Source organism: Microcebus murinus, chromosome 21, assembly GCF_040939455.1.
Source record: "Microcebus murinus isolate Inina chromosome 21, M.murinus_Inina_mat1.0, whole genome shotgun sequence".
NCBI lineage: Eukaryota > Metazoa > Chordata > Mammalia > Primates > Cheirogaleidae > Microcebus > Microcebus murinus.
The window spans coordinates 15,715,311-15,733,244 of record NC_134124.1 but is presented as its reverse complement, the minus strand read 5'-3'; the positions used below and the strand labels follow the sequence as shown (position 1 = coordinate 15,733,244).

Sequence of the window (17,934 nt, the reverse complement as noted above, 5' to 3'; positions counted from 1 at the left end):
CTGCCACCATGTGCCTGTGGGCAGGGCCCTCCCAGCTCCGGCGTTCTCTAGCCTGAGCCTGCCCCCCACTCCCCCACCGAGGCTCCTACCATCCTCCCGGCGGCCAAGGGTAGAACAGTTGTCGCCCATGCCCAGGCTGTCGGAATCTGAGGTCTGCTTCTCTTGGGACAGCCTCTGGGGAGGGACACAGACAGCCCCACATCAGAGGACGCGCTCAGAAGGACCCCTTTATTGGTTTAGTCCCCCTTCCCTACTCCCCATGTGCGTGATAATTAGCTGACGAGTATTTGTCAGCAACTATTGTGTGCACGATACTATGTCAGGTATGGTAACACATTGAGAGAAATGTCTCAGGAGTTTGGACTGTATCTGGCAGGTGACCGGGAGCTGGGAAGGTGTTTAAGTGCGACACTGGTATCACCTAATCTAGCCTTGTGCAGGAAGTTCCTTCCAGTGGCATAGTGGTCATGGACAAAACTGGAAGCAAAAGAGCCACTAAGAGAGGGTCATCCTGGTCACAATGAGACTCAGTAAGGGCATGAACCAAGATGACGGTGAGGACGGAGAAAAAAGAGGTGCGCTGGCAGACATTTCCAAAGCAGTTCCCAACAGGAGCTGGTGGCCACTAGGAGTCCACTATGATCCTAGCTCGGAGGTGACGAGCGGTCAGGACGCACGCGTGAGCTGCACACACACAAAGGCGCACACGCCGTGTTCACAGCGGCACTGCCGGCCCAAGTTAGTCTTACTCATTAGACCAACTCTGGAACATTCATTCCTACAAGGCCAAGTAAGTGCCTACTGGCACCACAGGAGGTGGAGCGGAGTAGTGAGACCGACCCTGGAAGAAATTATGACTCTCGTACCAATTACCAGCTGCGGCAATGCGGGAAAGTCCTGCGTCTTCCCAAAGCTTGGTTTTCTCACCTGAATGCCGCCCACTCCAGGGGGCGCCTGTGAGGCGCCAGGCAGCCAGCCCAGGAGGAATAATGAGGCCAAGGGACTGGGTCATTTCTGACACCTGTGTGATGATGTGCTGCCACCTTGCTTCAGGAAGCCAAGTGTGCCAGTCAGACTTGGGACAGGATTAAAGTGGCACCCACCCACTTAAAAAGGAGAAATTACAGAGCTCTGAGGCCCCTAAACCCTTCCTGCCAAGGCCCCCCAACCGGGCTCAGGGACGCTTCTCCATGAGCACAGCGCCAGCGACGGGGAGAACAGGAGAGGCCGGGTGCTCCCCTCAACTTCCAAAGGGCTGCAAAAATGGCACCTGTCAGAAATTGGCTAGAACTGTCAAAAGTATAAATAGTCACTCCTGTAAATTGTGAAATAGAAGTTATGGTTCTATTTGTTCTGCAACGGTGTGCAGGTGACAAGTTTTTCATCAAGATAGACAGCAAATACAAGGAAATACTGTGGGCACTTTGGAATAAACTCAACCACGGTGTCAACACTGCAGTCACATGATCCCACGGAGAAACAGCCCCACCCCCACTCCGCACCAGAAAGAACACCCTGGGTATTTTAGTTGCCCTTCCCCCGGCCACTCAGCCACAGGAAAGCTCAAGCCTACAACCTTGCCACGTCCTTCAAACTGCACCACGGCATTCAGCTACAACTGTGTGCGCACACACACTCTCACACACACACACCCCGGCACCGTCAGCGTTGCTTTCCTCTGGTCCCACTCACGGCAAGGGCTCGGTGACAGGGTTGAACCGCTCCAGCACCCACCTGGCGCGAGAGTACCCCCTTCCACTCCTAGTGACTCTGCCTGGTCCCTTTGCTTCTGCGTCCCCCTCCCTCAGGCCACTTCTGCCCCAGTGAAATTGTGCCCATGCTTTAAGGCTCAACACGGGCGCCAGTCTTCCCTAAGCCCCCTAAGTCTGGCCCCTCCAGCCAGCGTGAGTCCCTGTCCCCCTCGCTAGTGCTCCAGGACCTAACAGGGCTGCTATGCTCCCTCTTCTCTCTGAGCCTAGCCACGCTGGCTGCTGTCAACTCCAGGCTCCCCCCTGCTCCGGTGCCCGTCCTCCTGCTTGGAATGCCTTTGCCCCCCACTTCCTTGCTAATGTTTTTGTCCTCATCCGAAATGTCACTTCCTCAGGGAAGTCTTGCCGGACTCTGAGACAGGAGCAGGCCGCTGACACATGCTCCCAGGCCACCTGGTACTTTTCCCTCCGTGCACTCAACGCCGCTCGGCATTTATAGGTCGGGCGACTACTTGACTCCTGTCCGCTTCCCCACCGGGCCGGAGGTGCTGTGCGGGCAGGGGCTGCGGCTGTTTCTGTCTGGGCTGCACTCGGTGCCTGGCATGTGCCTGGCATGTGCCTGGCATGTGTTTGGCATGTGTCTGGCGTGCAGCAGACGCCACCAGTGGCTCGTGGAACAGGCGCTCGGGATGCTCTGCACGCCCTGCCCGTGTTTCTTATCTGCTATGCGACTTTGGGTCAGTCTGTCTGTGCTCAGCTTTCTCCTCTGAAAACGTGCCTACTCAAAGGGTTGCTAAAGAAATGACCTCAGTTAATCGAGGTAAAGCATTTAGAACAAAGCCGGGCACACAGTCACAGCCCATAAATGCTGCCTCTGTGGTATCACGCAAGACCCATGTAAGTGCGTCATGAACGTCCCCCCAGACTCAAGTGTCCCTAAGGGGACGATTTGCTCTGAGGCTCTTTGTTACCCACAGCACCTGGCGAAGTGTAATCACTAGTACCTGTCTGCCCATGGCCCGACCAACTGACTAATGACTGTCTCGCTCCTTTTCCAATGGACACATTTCAACCTACGTTTCATGGCACAGTTCAAGTGTGACCTCCTCCTGTCCTGGCAGGGTGAGCGACTTCCTTCTCTGGCTTGTACTGCACCCTGGACACGGGCACTCACTTATCCATGTACTCATGATTCAGGAGACATTTGTGGAGCGCCTGCTGCTGTGCCAGCTCTGTGCTGGGCACCCACAGTTTGCACGACACTCTTGGTGGGTGCCTGGCTTCATCCCAGTCTGGGAATGCCCCTGGGGTCGAGCTTGTGTCAAGCGCCCACTGCCTGACCCACAGGAGACCTAGTGGAAAGAGACGTACCTTGTCCAGGTCCAGCTTGCACAGGAAGATTGGGGATCTGGGGGCCTCCACCCCCTCGGCTCCCCCAACTGGCTTGCTCACCTCTCGGATGGCCTGTGGAGAGGACGCAGGGCTGTGAGCGGGTGGGCGGGGGCTGTGGAGGCAGAGGAAGAGTGGGGTCTGTATGGCCAGGCCACTGAACCAGGGGTCGGGGCCACTGGGGGGAAGGGAGGGGCTGACCTAGCCACCTGCGCATGTGTGGGGCACGTCAGGGCTGGAAAAACTTTCTCCTGCATCTGCCCCTTGGACTGCAAACGTACAGGGCTGGGAACCAAGAGGCTTAGCTTCTAGAGCTGGATCCTTTGCTAATCAGTTGTGTGGTCTTTGGAAGGCCACTTCTGTGCTCCGAGCCTCAGTTTCCACATCTGCAACATAGGACTAATATGGGTCCTCTGCTTACCTCCTTGGGTGGTGTGAACCATAAACCCTCACAAGGGGGAGGGGCCTGGTGAGGCCCCTCACATCAGGCTGCAGGGCAGCTGGGGTTAGCAGCTCCACAACAGCGCGTGGAAGCTGAGACTCACAGGCGTGCACCCGCTCACCCAAGGCTGCAGGGCAGGAAGCATGCAGGTCATGAAATCATAGCAGCTACTGTTTGTCGCTCACCTATCAGGAGGCTTTATGAGGATTATCCCATTTTGTCTCCACGGCAGCCTTGTGATCCCCAAGTTACAGATTAGGATGATGAGGCTCAGAGAGGGGCAGCCACCTGTTAGGTGGCAGCAGAGCCAGAACCCAAATGCCAGCAGTGTGGCTGCCAGCTCTCTACCTCTGGGCCAATAGCCCCCCAAGGATCAAGTGTCAAAGCAAGTCTCTTAACTCCCAACTCCTTCTTCTGACCCACTGGCCCTGGAGGGCAGAGGCTCCCCCAGGCAGGCGGCAGGCCGGGTTCTCTCCTTCCCCCGGAGACAAAGGGGTAATGAGAAGCACCAACTGTTCCAGTGGGACAGCTGGTTATCAGGGGAAGGAAGGGGGGAGGGAGGTGTTTGTTTCATTGTCCCAGCAGGAAGCGGGAGGAGGAGAGTGACGGAAGCAGAGGTGGCTGCAGGGATGGAGGGTGTGCCCCGGGGGACTGGGGGCTGCAATCACTGTTATCACCAAGGGAGTCACTGACACTTACTAAACACCTATGCCTGGCGGGCTCTATGCCAGTGCTCTCGACAGTCCTTACAAGGGCCATGTTACAGGGGAGACAACCGAGGCAAGGCAGGCAGAGTCATTTGCAGAAGATCACACAGCCAGTAAGTGCTGCTTAGGCCTGGGACTTGCACCTAAATCTGGGGGCCACAAAGTCCTCCCTCGTCATGACTGTGCCACCCTGCATACAGCCTTTGATTTACTTCTTAGCTTCAAATCTTAGCCCCAACCACTTGGCTGTGTGCAAGTTACATAAGTTCTCAAAACCGTGCCTCAGTTTCCTCATCTGTAAAATGGGAATGATAGTCCCATTTTGAAGAATAAATAAGGTCACATATGTAAAGCTCTTAGCACACTGTGCGACACAAAGCAAGTGTTCAATACACGGGAACTGTCATTAGGCTGTGTAGCCCCATAGGGGCAGAATCTGGGCCACAGGTGGTGGTTACAAGGATATACGTTTCCACGCAAGGAAGGGTTTTTTCCTTTCTTTTTCTTCTTCTTTTTTTGGAAGAATTAGCTTGTGTAATGATAAAATCAGCTTCCTTTGTAGGCATTAAGCTCCCCATGCCAGGAGGTAGACAAGTGCAGGCTGAGCAAGGCCACGGTAGGGATGTTAGAAAGGGGCTTCCGACAGCTGGGAGGAACAGAGGCCCCGAGCACGGGGCCTGTCTCTTGGAGATGTCTGAGCCCATTTTCACACGCAAGCCGCAGCCCTGTGTAGGGCACTTGGGCTCAGGCACTGAGCAAGGTCTGGTTCTTCCAGGGACAGGAGCCAGCCCCACTGAGGAAGAGCAGAGGGAAGGCAGGGAGGGGAGGCGGGAAGGGGAGGCCCACGCACCTTCAGCCACTCCTCGGCCTGCTCCCGGCTCTGCAGCGCCAGCACCAAGACCTCGGTAGCCCCCTGGGCGAAGCGCAGCTCATGCCTCTTGTGGCGGCCGTCCTTGGGCACGTAGATGACGCTGCAGCTGTCCAGCGCCAGCCTCAGATGTGGCTGCCGGTCTTTGGAGCTTTTGTAACACTGGACAGGGAGAGACGAGGTCAGGGTTTCTGGAGTGGCGGGTAGAGGAGGGAGACACCCTCGCACAAGGGCTCAGGGGCAGCATGACCGCCCCGTGCAGGCCTCCCCGACCCAGCCCAGCCCTGGCACTGGGCGAGGACAGCTGAAGGGCCTGGGGGCTTCACCCTGGAAGAGAAGCCTGAGAGGGGACATCTTTGGGCAATCTACAGGCACGGCTACCTGTTTGGGAAGAGGCAGACTGTACTACAATGTTAGGATGACCCTTCTAGCCTAGAAAACCAGAGACGGAATGGGCTGGCCTGGGAGGAAGCCAGTTAAAAGGCTACCTGGCAGGAATGTGGGAGAGAGACTTCTAGCAGAGTTGGAGGGTTGGCCTTGGGAAGTCAATAGTTTATCAATAATGATTCTCACTCTCGTTCTTATTATGAGGCCCGCATTACCTTGATACCAGAACCTGGCAAATGACATTGCAAAAAAGGAAAATTATAGGCTAATTCCTCTCATAATATATTTGCAAAAATCTTAAAGTACTAGCAGATGGAATCCAGACACATGTAGAAGGCAAACCACATCCAGACCAAGTGAGGTTTATTCTGGGAACACAAGGGTAGTTTAATATTCAAAAATCAACCATATAATTCATCATAGTAGCAGAAAAAAGGAGAAAAATCACATATCTCAATAGAGGCAGAAAAAGTATTTGATAACGTTTGACACCCACTTGTGATATAAACTCTTAGTAAACCAAGAATAGAGGGGACCTCCTTAGAGTGACAATAAGGAATGGCTACAAACAACCCACAGGAAACACCAGCCTTAATGGTGAATTTTAAAAACTTTCCCTTTGAGATCTGGACTGGGACAAGGCTGCGTGCTCTCACCACTTCCGTTTATGTTGTGGTGGAGGTGCTAGCCACTGCAATACGTCAAGAAAAATACAGAAGGCATAAGGAGTGGAACGAGGTCCTCCTGGACTGGTGCTGCCTGGGATAGGCTTTTCACTGCCCCAGGGTGAGAAAAGGTCATGTTCCAAAAGCATCTGTGTTGGGGAAGGCTTGCCAACAGAGTTTTTGGGGGTAGAAGAGCTATTACATATATATATATATTTTTTTGAGACAGAGTCTCGCTTTGTTGCCCAGGCTAGAGTGAGTGCTATGGCATCAGCCTAGCTCACAGCAACCTCAACCTCCTGGGCTCAAGCAATCCTGCTGCCTCAACCTCCCGAGTAGCTGGGACTACAGGCGTGCACCACCATGCCTGGCTAATTTTTTTTCTCTATATATTAGTTGGCCAATTAATTTCTTTCTATTAATAGTAGAGACGGGGTCTCCCTCTTGCTCAGGCAGGTTTTGAACTCCTGACCTCGAGCAATCCGCCCGCCTCGGCCTCCCAGAGTGCTAGAATTACAGGCGTGAGCCACCTCGCCCAGCCAAGAGTTATTATATTTTTGCAATTATGGTCATCCTCCTAATTTGGAGTTAAAGATGCATTTTCTTTTATGAAATAATGGTGATGAGACATGGTGAATTAAAAAGAACTTCTTCAAAAAAGCAAGTTATATAATAACAAGTGCCATAGGGGATCAGTTTTATAAAAAAGATGCATGGAAATGAGGGTGAAAATATGTTCACTGAAATGTAGCAGTGGTTACCCCTTGGTGTTTAGCCATGTGTCTGGCACCCAACACGTGCTCAATAAACTGTGTGTGTGTGTGTGTGTGTGTGTGTGTGTGTGTGTGTGTGTGTGTGTGCACGAGAGTGTTTAAATTCTTAAGTCGGCAGAGCCCTGCTCTGGGGAGCACTGTGCTTTGAGCTGCGCACGAAGCCTAGCCCAGGCTGGGTGCGCCTGAGGCAGACACGTCCGCAGCACACACAGACACACCGCGTGCAAGTCCGTGTGAGGCCGAGAGGCCTGGCCGCCCGCCACTCACCAGGAGCTGGTCCTCCCTGATGACGGTCAGCTGCTTGGCCCACTGCCCGAAGCGCTTTTTCCGCAGCAGGAAGGCGCATATCCTGCACTCCCTCACCAGGTGCATGGAGGCCTCCTCCGAGGGCCACTGGTGCCGGGGCCGAGGGCTCTTCCCTTCCTCCTCCTCCTCATCGTAGGACTCGTAGGAGCTGCTCATGGCGTCAGAGTCATTGTCTGCCACGGGAAAGGGCCCGTCACCGTGCCATCCCCAGGAAAGCACCCTCTCACCCCTCTGCAGGCATTCCTGCTCTGGGGCCCGGGACCGGGATGACACTGGTGACGACTGAAGCCCCACGTTTGCACCGTGTTTTACACACGCGCCACTTCTCCTGCCATCTTGGTTATCTCACTGCTTGGCGCTTCAGTGTCCTCATCAGTAAAGTGGTCGGAATAAATAACAGCACCTGCTTCATCTGCCTATTTGAAGGCCAATGCACTGAGTGTTCAGCCAAGTGTCTAGCACCCAATCATGCTCAATAGACTCCCATTATTGTCATCACACTGTCGTCTTCACTCCTGTAGGCTCAGGTGATCCTCACAGCAACCCAGCAGGTCCCTATTTTATACATAAGGAAACCTGAGGCTCAAAGAGAAGTGACCTGCCTAAGGTCAGTTACCAAGAGTCAGGGCAAGGGCTCGATCTGGGGCTCCCACTGAAGGCTGGGGTCACCCCGAACTAGGGCTTTGGGGCCTCTGTGGGGACCATGGCCTGGGTGAGGGGCTGGTGGGCACGTGCCTGCCGAGGGCCAGGCCTGTGCTTCGTGGGGACAGACCTCGTCCGATGCCTGCCTGGTACTTACAGGAGCTCTTCAGCTCGCCGTTCATCCTGGTCGCAGGGTAGCTGCTGTCCGCGTCCTCATAGTAGCCATCCACAATCGAGTGCGCTGGGCTGCAGCCATCTGTGGGGTTGTCGGATAGAGCTGCACTTTGGAGAAAGGCGGGCAGACTGCAGCAGCCAGGGCTGGAGATGCCCCTCCTCAGGGAAGAGAGAGGGGGCTCCAGGCAGCCCCTGGCCAGGGCGTGGGCCTCCTCACTGCATCTCATCTGCTCCACCTCCAGGCTTGCGTTCATGCTATTCCTTCTGCCCTCTTATCTTCTACCAGAGAACTCCTACTCATCCATCAACACCCAGCTCAAAGATCTGCCCTTTGACTTTCTCAGGTGGCGAGTGGTCGGCCCAAAGTTTGTGTGTGTGTGTGTTTGTGTGTGTGTGTGTGTGTGTGTAGGTCACAGCTGATTCCTGTAGGCAGCAGCTGCCTGGGCTCAGACCTCCCTGCCTTCGCCTCGTCTCCTTCCACCCCAGCCCTTCTGCTTACTTCCTAATGCGCCCGCTCCCTCGTCTCCTCCGAGCGACTCTCCTTCTAAACCTCTGGGACTGCAAAGGAAGAGCTGGACGGGAGGAGACAGTGACAGTGCACAAAACAGTGACGACGGCAGCCACCCATGCGAGTTCTCCCAGCGCATTCCCGCTTGGGGCTGGGGCAGGAAAGCATAGGCCAGCGGCGAGGAGGCATCTCAAACTGTACCCTGCATCAGCGCCACCCACAGTTGTTTCACGTTGCAGACCCCTGGGTTGTACCCCAGAGATTCTGATTCACTGGAGTGGGCTGGGGTGAGGAGTCTGCATTAAGAAAACCACAGCTACTTAATAGGAAAATTCTAAACAGGCATAAAAATAGAAAACACAGTGAACTCCAATGAATTGGAACACATTTAGTCAACAAATTTATTTTTAAAAATAAAGAAGGTTATTTTGATGCAGACAGTCCCTGGAGCACGCTTTGAAGTTTGGCTGGTTAAGGGCGTGTGCTTTGGGGTCAGAGTTGAGTTCAAGTCCTATCTTTGCTATTGACTGAGTGACCTTGTTAAGAAATGAGTCTCTGCACTTCAGATTCGGGCCTGTGAAGTGACAGGGACAATTCCCACCTTGGCTAAGTGACGCAATGCACATCAACTCTCAGCTCAGTGCCTGGCACACACAACGTGCTAGACAAATGCCAGTTCTTATTATGACTGTCTCCTTTGATTCCCACGAGGCAGGGAGGTGGGTGTCAGCCCTATTCTTCTACAGGCGGGGAAACAAGCATGGTGCGCTGGAGACAGGGCCTGGATCAGAACGGAGGGCTCCAGCCCAGGGCACGGTGCACATCCCCTCCTCCAGGAAGCCTTCCTTCCCCCAGCCCAGCTCGCTCTCGCACTGCACTGCTCTTCAGACTGCTGCGCTGGGCTGCCAGGCCCTCCTGCCCATCTGTTTCCTGAGGACGGCAGCACCGAAATTCCTGGTGACTGGGACACCCCGTTCTCTCTCCCAGTGAGGCTCAGAGCCCTCCTTTCCGGAAAGCGCCCTGACGCCTCAGATGCGGGCATCCCCTGTAAGGTGGCCCGGGGGTGTCAGGGCCAGAGGTGTGGGGGTGAGGGGCGGGGGACACAGGGGCAAAGCATCAGACACCTGGCAGGGCTAGACGCCGTGTGCAAGAGGAAGGATACTCCCTGTTGGACTTGGCGCTCTCCCTGGATACGGGCCACGGCCCTTCCTGAGACCCTCCCTTCCCTCCTGCCCCAGGACTCCGGCTGCTTCTGGGAGCTGGCTTCTCTGCCCTGTCCGAGAGCGGAGTGAGCTCTCTGGGAGGTGGAAGAGCCGCCGCATCCAGCCAGCAGGCTCGAGCTGCGATTTGATGCCCTGCAGCACTTGGATGGATAAAATAAAGCTGCCCGCTCCACACCCAAACAGCTGCTTGCAGCGACACAGGACCCGACCCAAGGCTGTGAATGCTGAAGAGGCTGCTCACGACCTGGTCCCGCCCCGCCTCAGCCAGTGTCCATCAGCTGGTGAATGCATAGACACGATGCAGTATGTCCAAACGATGGAATATTACTCAGCCATAAAAAGGAAAGAAGTTCTGATACATGCTCTGTATAACACGGATAAAGCTTAAAAACATAATGCTAAGTGAAAGAAGCCAGTCGCAAAAGGCCACAGATTGAATGATTCCATTTATATGAAATATCCAGAATTGGCAAATCCACGTCGAGACAAAGCAGATCGGTGGCAGGCAGGGGCCAGGGGTGCAGGGGTGGTGAGAAACAGGGAGTGACTACTTAGTAGGTACGGGATTTCCTGTCTGGGTGATGAAAACATGCAGGAACTAGGTAGTAGTGACGATAGTAGTTGGGCACTGTGAATGTACTAAATGCCACTGGTTGGACACTTTGAAATGGTCAATCTTATGTGTATTTTGCCACAATAAAAAAATATATTCACCCACAGTAAAAAGCACAAGCAGTGGTAGTACAAAAGAGTATAAAGGAAAAAATATGTCTCCCTCACCCATATTTCTACTCATTTCCCACAGGAAAATCCTGTTAATAGTTTCTTGCATATCCTAGAAAAATTATCAAAACGAATACATACATATGCGAGTGTGTGTATGTTTCCCTTATTTATAAAAAAACAAAATGGAATCATGTTATATATAGTATTCTGTGTTTCATTTTCAAAAAGGACTGTACCTTGGATTCATTTCTGATCAGCACTGACAGATCTATTTTTTTATTTTACTTATTTATTTATTTTCTTTCCCCTGCCCCCTATTTTTTAAATTTTTTGCTGGTTGGAGAATATTCCACTGTGTACTGAACGACAGGGTAGCATCAAACAAGCATTATCTTATACAAATTCAACTAGTCATGTTGGATCATCCAAAAACTATAATATTGTTTCTTGTATGTAATGTTAAGTCCCTATATCCAAGCAAGTGACTTCATCTAATCATCAAAGGAACATCCATGCTTTGCAACCCTAGAGGAGACTGATTAAAAGATGAAGGACTCCCCTTTATGGCCTATTTAAGAGATTTTCAATGGCAATTTGTACCAGTGCCCAATAAATTATTTTATTATGCTCACCTGTTAGTAAAATATATATATATTTATTTGTGTATAAATTATATGTATAAAAACGATTTGTAAAATGCTATTATCAGATTATAAATGCTACAAAGTAGTCACATGGAAATTTTAAAAAGATGTGTTGAACTAAGTATAAAGAAAGCTTCTAATATTTCTGCCTACATCCTTTGAACCCCTGGGGTGCCCACACTCTACTCTGAAGGCCTCTGGCTTAGACCATGTGCTTTTTAATCTTATGTGTTGACTGGTTAACCTAATCCACCTGGCAGATGCGATTCTGGGCAAACACACTGTCTCACCGCCCACTAGGGAGGAGACTGGGCTTAGGAGCAGCTGAAAGCTAGGAGCGGTGCAGCGCCGGTCGCCTGTGCACCTGCATCTTAGCACATCTATGCGCGTGTTCCTAGCTTCTCTTTCTTGTCTTAAGGGTGCAGAAATGGACCCTTAAATGGATCCAGAGAGGGGAAGGGGGTTATTCAAGGCTACAAAGAACTGGGACAATAACGGCCACACCTGTTGGTCCACCCAGACTGCCACCGAAGAGGCCAGGTGCCCAGGGCAGCTCCTCCTTAGCAAGGGGTGGCATGGCTGGGGTTGCCCTGCTTGGAGCTCCAGCTCTCCCAGGACACAGAGGAGCTTAGCATTGGCTACTCAGGGAGAAGAAGCCCCCACCCTCCAAGGGGACCAGAACTTACTGTGGGAACTGATGTACTCAGGGGACTTGCCTGGCCCCAGAGGAAGGGCCTCCTCATAGTAGTCCTCTGGCGGAGGCTTGTTGGGGAGTGGCGGAGGCAGGTCGGCTGCCTGTGAGGGCACAAAGGAGGCATGGGAGCCCAGAAAGGCTCGGAAGCACACAGAGGGGAGCCCTGAGCCGTGAGCGGGAGGGAGGAGGCTGGGGGAGAGGGAGGCAAGAGCTCCCAGAAGGCCAAGGCAGTCTGAACGTGAAGCTGTAACGTTTAACAGTCACAAAACTGGCAGAACTTGAGAGCATGTTTATTTGTTCTGTGCTTCGTTCCCAATTTTGCAAGCATCAGGGATCCTCTGTAATGTCTAAGAGCTCTGTGGATGGCCAAACAGTTCAATACTTCGATTGAACACGTGCAGAGTGATCAAAAACTACAGCGAGTTCTGCAATACTCTGCAACCACGCTACATACACACAAGGCGCGGTGCGACAAGTTAAGCCTAAGACTGATTATACAGCGAAACAGTATGGCCCAAAGCTAAGAGCTTAAGCGCTGGGCCAGGGGAACCCCGGCTTTACAGCTAAATTCTGTCGCTTACTAGTTGTAGGACATCGGGCATATCACTTACTCTCTCTAACCCTCAGCTTCCTTATCTGTAAAATGGGGACAATAATCGTGCCAACCTCATTTCATGCTATCAGCATGTAAAGGACATAGCTGTAAAGGACATAGCATGTTGACGACAATGATGATAATGAATTATGCAGATGACAGACAAAGCTTCTTGTGATTATATGTCCCTTTCTCTAAACCCATGGCCCTCATATCGAGCACCCTAGATCTGGTCCGATCTTTCATTTTGTAGGTGAGAAACTCAGGCTCAGAGAAGGGAAGTGATTTGCCCAAGGTCACACAGCAGAGTTGTAGGGGGGGCAGAGGCCACCTGGTTCTAGGTCCAGAGCTTTTCCTATCACCTGGCCTGTATTCTGCAATCAATCAGAGGTTGGGGTGGTGACGTCCTTTAGACCTGGGGGGACAGGTCGGGTCCCCACATTCTCGCTGCTCAGCACAAACACAGGGAGCACGCTTAGGCCATCGAAATGTCCACAGGGTGCTGCTTCTGCCCTTAACCACCACCCAAGAGAAAACAGGGTCCTGCACAGCCGGGAGGAGCCTCTGTGTCAAGGGGAGAGCTTCCCTCGCCCCCTGGGGGAACAGAGGGCCTGAGGGTGGGAGAACCCAGGCCACGACTCACGTTTCTCGGAGATGGGCTCTTGACTGGCTCAGGGCTGGCTCCTTTGCTGGGCTCCCCATCGTCCTCCGGCATGTCCCGAAGGTCACTTAGGTCACAGTCTGCGGAGAGTCAGACCATGGGGCAGAGAAAGCCAGGCATGAGCATAGCAGGGGGCAGATGGCTGCATAGGAAGCCAGGCTCTACCCCCTGCCCCGTTAGGGAACTTATCACCCCGGAACCTCTCATCTGCAAACAGACCACGGTCATCCCTGCGGACTCTGTCTTGCAGGGTTACTGAGAGGATCAAATAAGATATGTTTGTTACAGTGCTTTGGAAATCTTTGAGAGCTAGGCAGTAAAGGCACAGTGTTCCCTGTGTCTATCAGTCTCCAAAACTCCCTCCCCTAGGCCCCCAGCTTTTGCCCTGAGTTGAACAGGGCTGTCCTCAGGGCAGGACGAGGATGGCAGCCACCCTGCGTGCATCTGCTCAGCTGCTCCCGTGCCCATGGCGGCCCCTGGTGCTCAACGCAGCTCTCATTTCTGCTGAGCCGCTGCACTGCTCAGCCCAGTGTCCCAGGTGGCCACTCACCTGGGCACGGCAGGTGAGACAACACCCTATGTGCCTTGTCTCCTTTGGCCTGCACGTTCAACCCTGCCATCCCCCAGCTCTCCGGGATAATTTCCTATGACTATGCAGGGTTTTTTTTTTAGGCAGAGTTTCCCTCTGTTGCCCCAGCTAGAGTGCCATGGTGTCAGCCTAGCTCACAGCAACCTCAAACTCCTGGGCTTAAGCAATCCTTCTGCCTCAGCCTCCCGAGTAGCTGGGACTACAGGCATGTGCCACCATGCCCAGCTAATTTTTTCTATGTATTTTTAGTTGGCCAATTAATTTCTTTCTATTTTTTTTTTTAGTAGAGATGGGGTCTCACTCTTGCTCAGGCTGGTTTCGAACTCCTGACCTTGAGCGATCCACCTAACTATGCAGTTTTTGATTAGCATTTCCGAGCTGGCAGGGCCACAGAGGCCCAAGGACATGCCCAGTGTGACTCAGTGATGTGATGTTAGAGCCAGGCCTAGCCCAGGCCGGGGACACGTCCACAAACACAGACGGAGAGGATGGCTCTGTAGGCGAGGTCGGGAGAGGGTCGCTTACCAAATTCTTCAAAGAGGGACTCCACGAAGCTGGGCCCGGAGTGGAGGTCCGCCGTGTTCACATACAGGTAGGAGACCTCCTTTGCTGTGGGGGGAGGAGGCCAGGCCAGCAGTGAGGGGGGAGGGGACCAGGTCTCTCCCCACCCCACTCGGACTTCAGCCCACACAGGACACGGCGCACGGTGCATGGTCCGAGCAGCATATGCGCGTCCTAAATTATTTCACGGGTTGTCAAACTTTGTTTTCGTTTCTACAATGCTGCCCAGGATGTCTTTCTGCAAGTTAAAGGGTGCCCAGAAGCCCAGCATAGAAAACAGATTACAGGGCCTCCAGCGAGCACAGCGGGAACACCGCTGTCCCCTGTGAGGGCAGCAGGTGACAGCAGCTCTGCTCTGTCCCTGGGAAGTGAGGCTCAGAGGGTTACCCTGCGGTGACTTCCCTGGCGCTGCGGGGCGAGGGCACAGCTCCTTACAGCTCCCCCAGCTCTCACCATCCCGCCCGCGGCCTCGGGCTGCAGACCCCGGGCTGCGCACGGGTGGGGGGAGGAGGCTTGCTGCCCCGCACACAGTGACGCGGGGTGGGGGCTGGGAGAGGGGCCTGAAGGGGATGTGCCGGGGAGGCAAGGCACAAGGACAAGTGTGCTTGTGTGTGCGTGTGTGTGTGAGTGTGAGTGGGCACCAGAGGCGGCGTGTGCCACGCATGTCTTCCCGGCGTATGTCGGGGTGCATGCGAGTGTTTGTCATGTGTGCCGTGTGCTGTGTGTGTGTGAGGCACATGTCAGTGCGTGTCCTGTGCTGTGCGTCACGCGCCAGGCTCGGTGGGTGTGTGGGGGCGCGTTGTGTGAGCGGACTGTGTGTGTGAGTGTGGCGGGCTGGGGACGGAGGGGCACGAAGAGCACAGCCAGGGCCGTGGCAGAGAAGTAGGGCCCCAGTGGACTCCGGATTCCTGGATGTTCCCCGGGAGGGGGAAGGGAGGCTTTGCTGTCCCGCGTGAGCGGCGCTGCTCCAGGCGGCTGCAGGCGGCTGACCTGGGAGGGGCTGCAGGCCCTGCAGGATGGAGGCCACGGCCATCTTCTTCTCCAGGGTGGTGTCACTGAGGTACTCGTGGTCCAGAAGGCTGAGCAGCCCGGTGAGCTCCGGGAGCAGCTGCTCCAGCACTGGGGAGGGAGGAGGACGGAGCACAGTCACAGCCCTGCGGCCAGGAGCCTCCCCCACCCCAGGGGAGGGCAGCAGGGGCCACTCTCAGCTGGCCCCGCTCAGTGCACTCGGTGGGGCTCTTCTGGGTCTCCCCACGCTTCCTCAGACCCAGGTGGCCTCTGCCTGAGGTCTGGACCTCGCTGGGCTCACGCAGGCAGCTCTGAGCCCAGGCAGCCCCGAGCGGGGTTGTTAGGCCTCCCTTTGTCCCAGGCTGCCCTCTGCTTCGGGGTCCTCCCTCGCTGCGGCTCGAGGCTCGGCGCGGTCTCAGGCCAGAGCCCCCGGCCACCAGGACACAGGCAGGAAAGGGAGCCTTCCTGTCCCCTCAGTTCATGAGCTTCAATCTCTGGAACCTTCTGTTTCCGGTGCCTTGGCCAGAGCCAAACTAAGCATTAACCCTTTCCACCCCATGCCTAAAGCTGCCACTGCCCTTCTCTCTCTCCATGTTATACCGGCGCTTCTCAAACATGAGCGTATAGAGGAATAACCTGGGGGTCCTGTCAAAATGCAAATTCTGATTTAGGGGGTGCGGGGATGGGACCCGAGAGTCTGCGTTTCTGACAAGTGCCCAGCCGCTGGTCTGGGACCACACTGAGTTGCAGGATTCTAGAGCACAGAGTCCTTCAAAGACAAGAGCATGCCAAGACCATGATGTCATCGATGTCTCCCTGCCCTGCAAAGTAACTGGGGACTCAGTCTGCCTAGAATGGAAGACCGGCTTTACCACGTAGTAGCACTGTCCTGCTCCCACCAAGCACGTGCGCACAATAGTAAAAGCGAACCTGCGTGGAACCATTACCATCAGCTGTGCTAAGCCCTTTCACAGTTTATCGTCTCATTTAAATCTCACATCAAGCATTTTATGATCTCCATTATATGGAGGATGAAAGTAAGGCTCAGAGAGGTTAAATAACTTCTCCAGGGTGGCAGGGCTAGCAGAGCCTGGCCCGAATCTGCTTCCTTCACTCTATTCAGCACAGAGTTATGCTGTCTCGAGGCGTTTTACTTGATCCTACCAATGAGTTTTGAGTCAGGCCTGGAACCTAGGGCTGTGGGACCCCGCAGCTGCACCTGCCATCAGGTTACTGCAGCTCTGCTCTGCGCAGCACAGGCCAGGAGGCCGGGCTGCGGCTGGGAGAAGGTGGGCAGGCGTGGATGCCGGGCTTCCTCTCAAAGCCCTCCCCCCGAGGGCTCCGGGCGAGGACTTCACTGGGAATCCCTTCCCCCGTGGGTGGGAGGCCCTGACTGTGGGGCTGAAGTTCCTGCTCCATGGCCCTCTCCCCACTGGGCCCATTTGAACTTCAGAGACCTAACTGTGAAGATCTCAGAGAGGAAAACCAAGCCACTCCTGGCAAATACCTGACTTAACAGCAGGGACCTCATCCCAGAGAGAACCTGATATACGTCATGGGTACAGGAAACCTTCCTGCCAGTGTTCGGCTCTTCCGGAACAATACAGAGCTCACCCCGAGAAGCTGGCTTTCAATCACAGTGAATACAGAAGTGCCTTCCATGACAGTTTCGTCTTTAATGCTAGAGAATTCAAACCACAGGCATTTAGAACATCAGGGAATTTAAACTGGGGAGAAGTCGTGTGGGTATAACGCATGTGACAAATGATTCTGCCAAGGCTCCCACATAACGCCAGGACAGCAGCCTCAAACTTTAGCAAGAAAAGACTCTCCCAGTGGGTTTGTTGGAGATACCCACTGCTGGACCTCCTTTCTAGAGGGTCTCATTCAGTAGGTAGGTCTGAGCTTGAGTCCACGAATCTGCATTTTAATGAGGTGATTCTGACACAAGCAGTCCAAGTTTCAACTTTTGCAAAAAACTGCACTGGAGAAAACATACTACATGGGACATCTATGAACAAAAGGAATGTGGGAAAACCTCTCATATTCATTAAAAAATTATCAATCAACATCTGAAATAACTGAGAGTCAAGGTGGGAATACGAGCCACTACGGAAGATTATATGATAAATAGCTAGAGCCAGGCGTCTTGCTTAGAATAGCACACACAGTGGTTAGGGTTTTGGGGTGAGACCCATGCATGTTGGGATTGTTGTGCTACCACTTCTGAGCTGTGCAATGATGGGCACGTTAGAAGACGTTGAGCCCTGGGTTTGTCATATGTAAAATGAGAATAATAGGATCCCAACCCCGTAGGCCAGGAGGACCAGGTGTGGTCATGCTTCTGAGGCACTTGGCATGGCACTGTGCCTGGAACAGCACCCACTGAATGATAACCATAGCGCATATTGCTCCTGCCAATGTTGCTGTTTCCTCATACTCCCCAGAATGATGCAGCCTTCAGAGTATTGCTCAGATAGCATTAGGGACAGGTTTGCTATAGTCATTGTAGCAGTTTCCATGAGGACGAGAGCTATGTCTCAGTACATAGTAGATACCCACCGAACACTTATTCAATGAATACAATACTTAGATGATCTAGCCTAATTTTCTCATATTAAAGGTTTGGAAAGTGAGGGTCAAAGAGATGTGGTCACACAATC

General features: G+C 53.6%; 1 protein-coding gene across 5 annotated transcripts in view; it reads right to left on the bottom strand.

The window, feature by feature from the left end:
* Positions 1 to 17,934, bottom strand: part of AFAP1L1 (actin filament associated protein 1 like 1) — a 59,389-nt gene that overhangs the window by 18,858 nt on the left and 22,597 nt on the right. For 3 of the 5 annotated variants that reach the window (XM_075996201.1, XM_075996202.1, XM_075996204.1), the window contains exons 2-10: positions 15,254 to 15,382; positions 14,228 to 14,311; positions 13,096 to 13,193; positions 11,850 to 11,958; positions 8,046 to 8,165; positions 7,208 to 7,419; positions 5,098 to 5,277; positions 3,081 to 3,173; positions 90 to 174 (exon numbers count right to left, since the gene is read on the bottom strand). In XM_075996201.1, the coding sequence (XP_075852316.1) occupies positions 90 to 174; positions 3,081 to 3,173; positions 5,098 to 5,277; positions 7,208 to 7,419; positions 8,046 to 8,165; positions 11,850 to 11,958; positions 13,096 to 13,193; positions 14,228 to 14,311; positions 15,254 to 15,382 (1,110 nt within the window). The remainder of the gene's footprint in view (positions 1 to 89; positions 175 to 3,080; positions 3,174 to 5,097; positions 5,278 to 7,207; positions 7,420 to 8,045; positions 8,166 to 11,849; positions 11,959 to 13,095; positions 13,194 to 14,227; positions 14,312 to 15,253; positions 15,383 to 17,934) is intronic. The other 2 variants (XM_075996203.1, XM_020283650.2) reach the window with 1 other exon arrangement.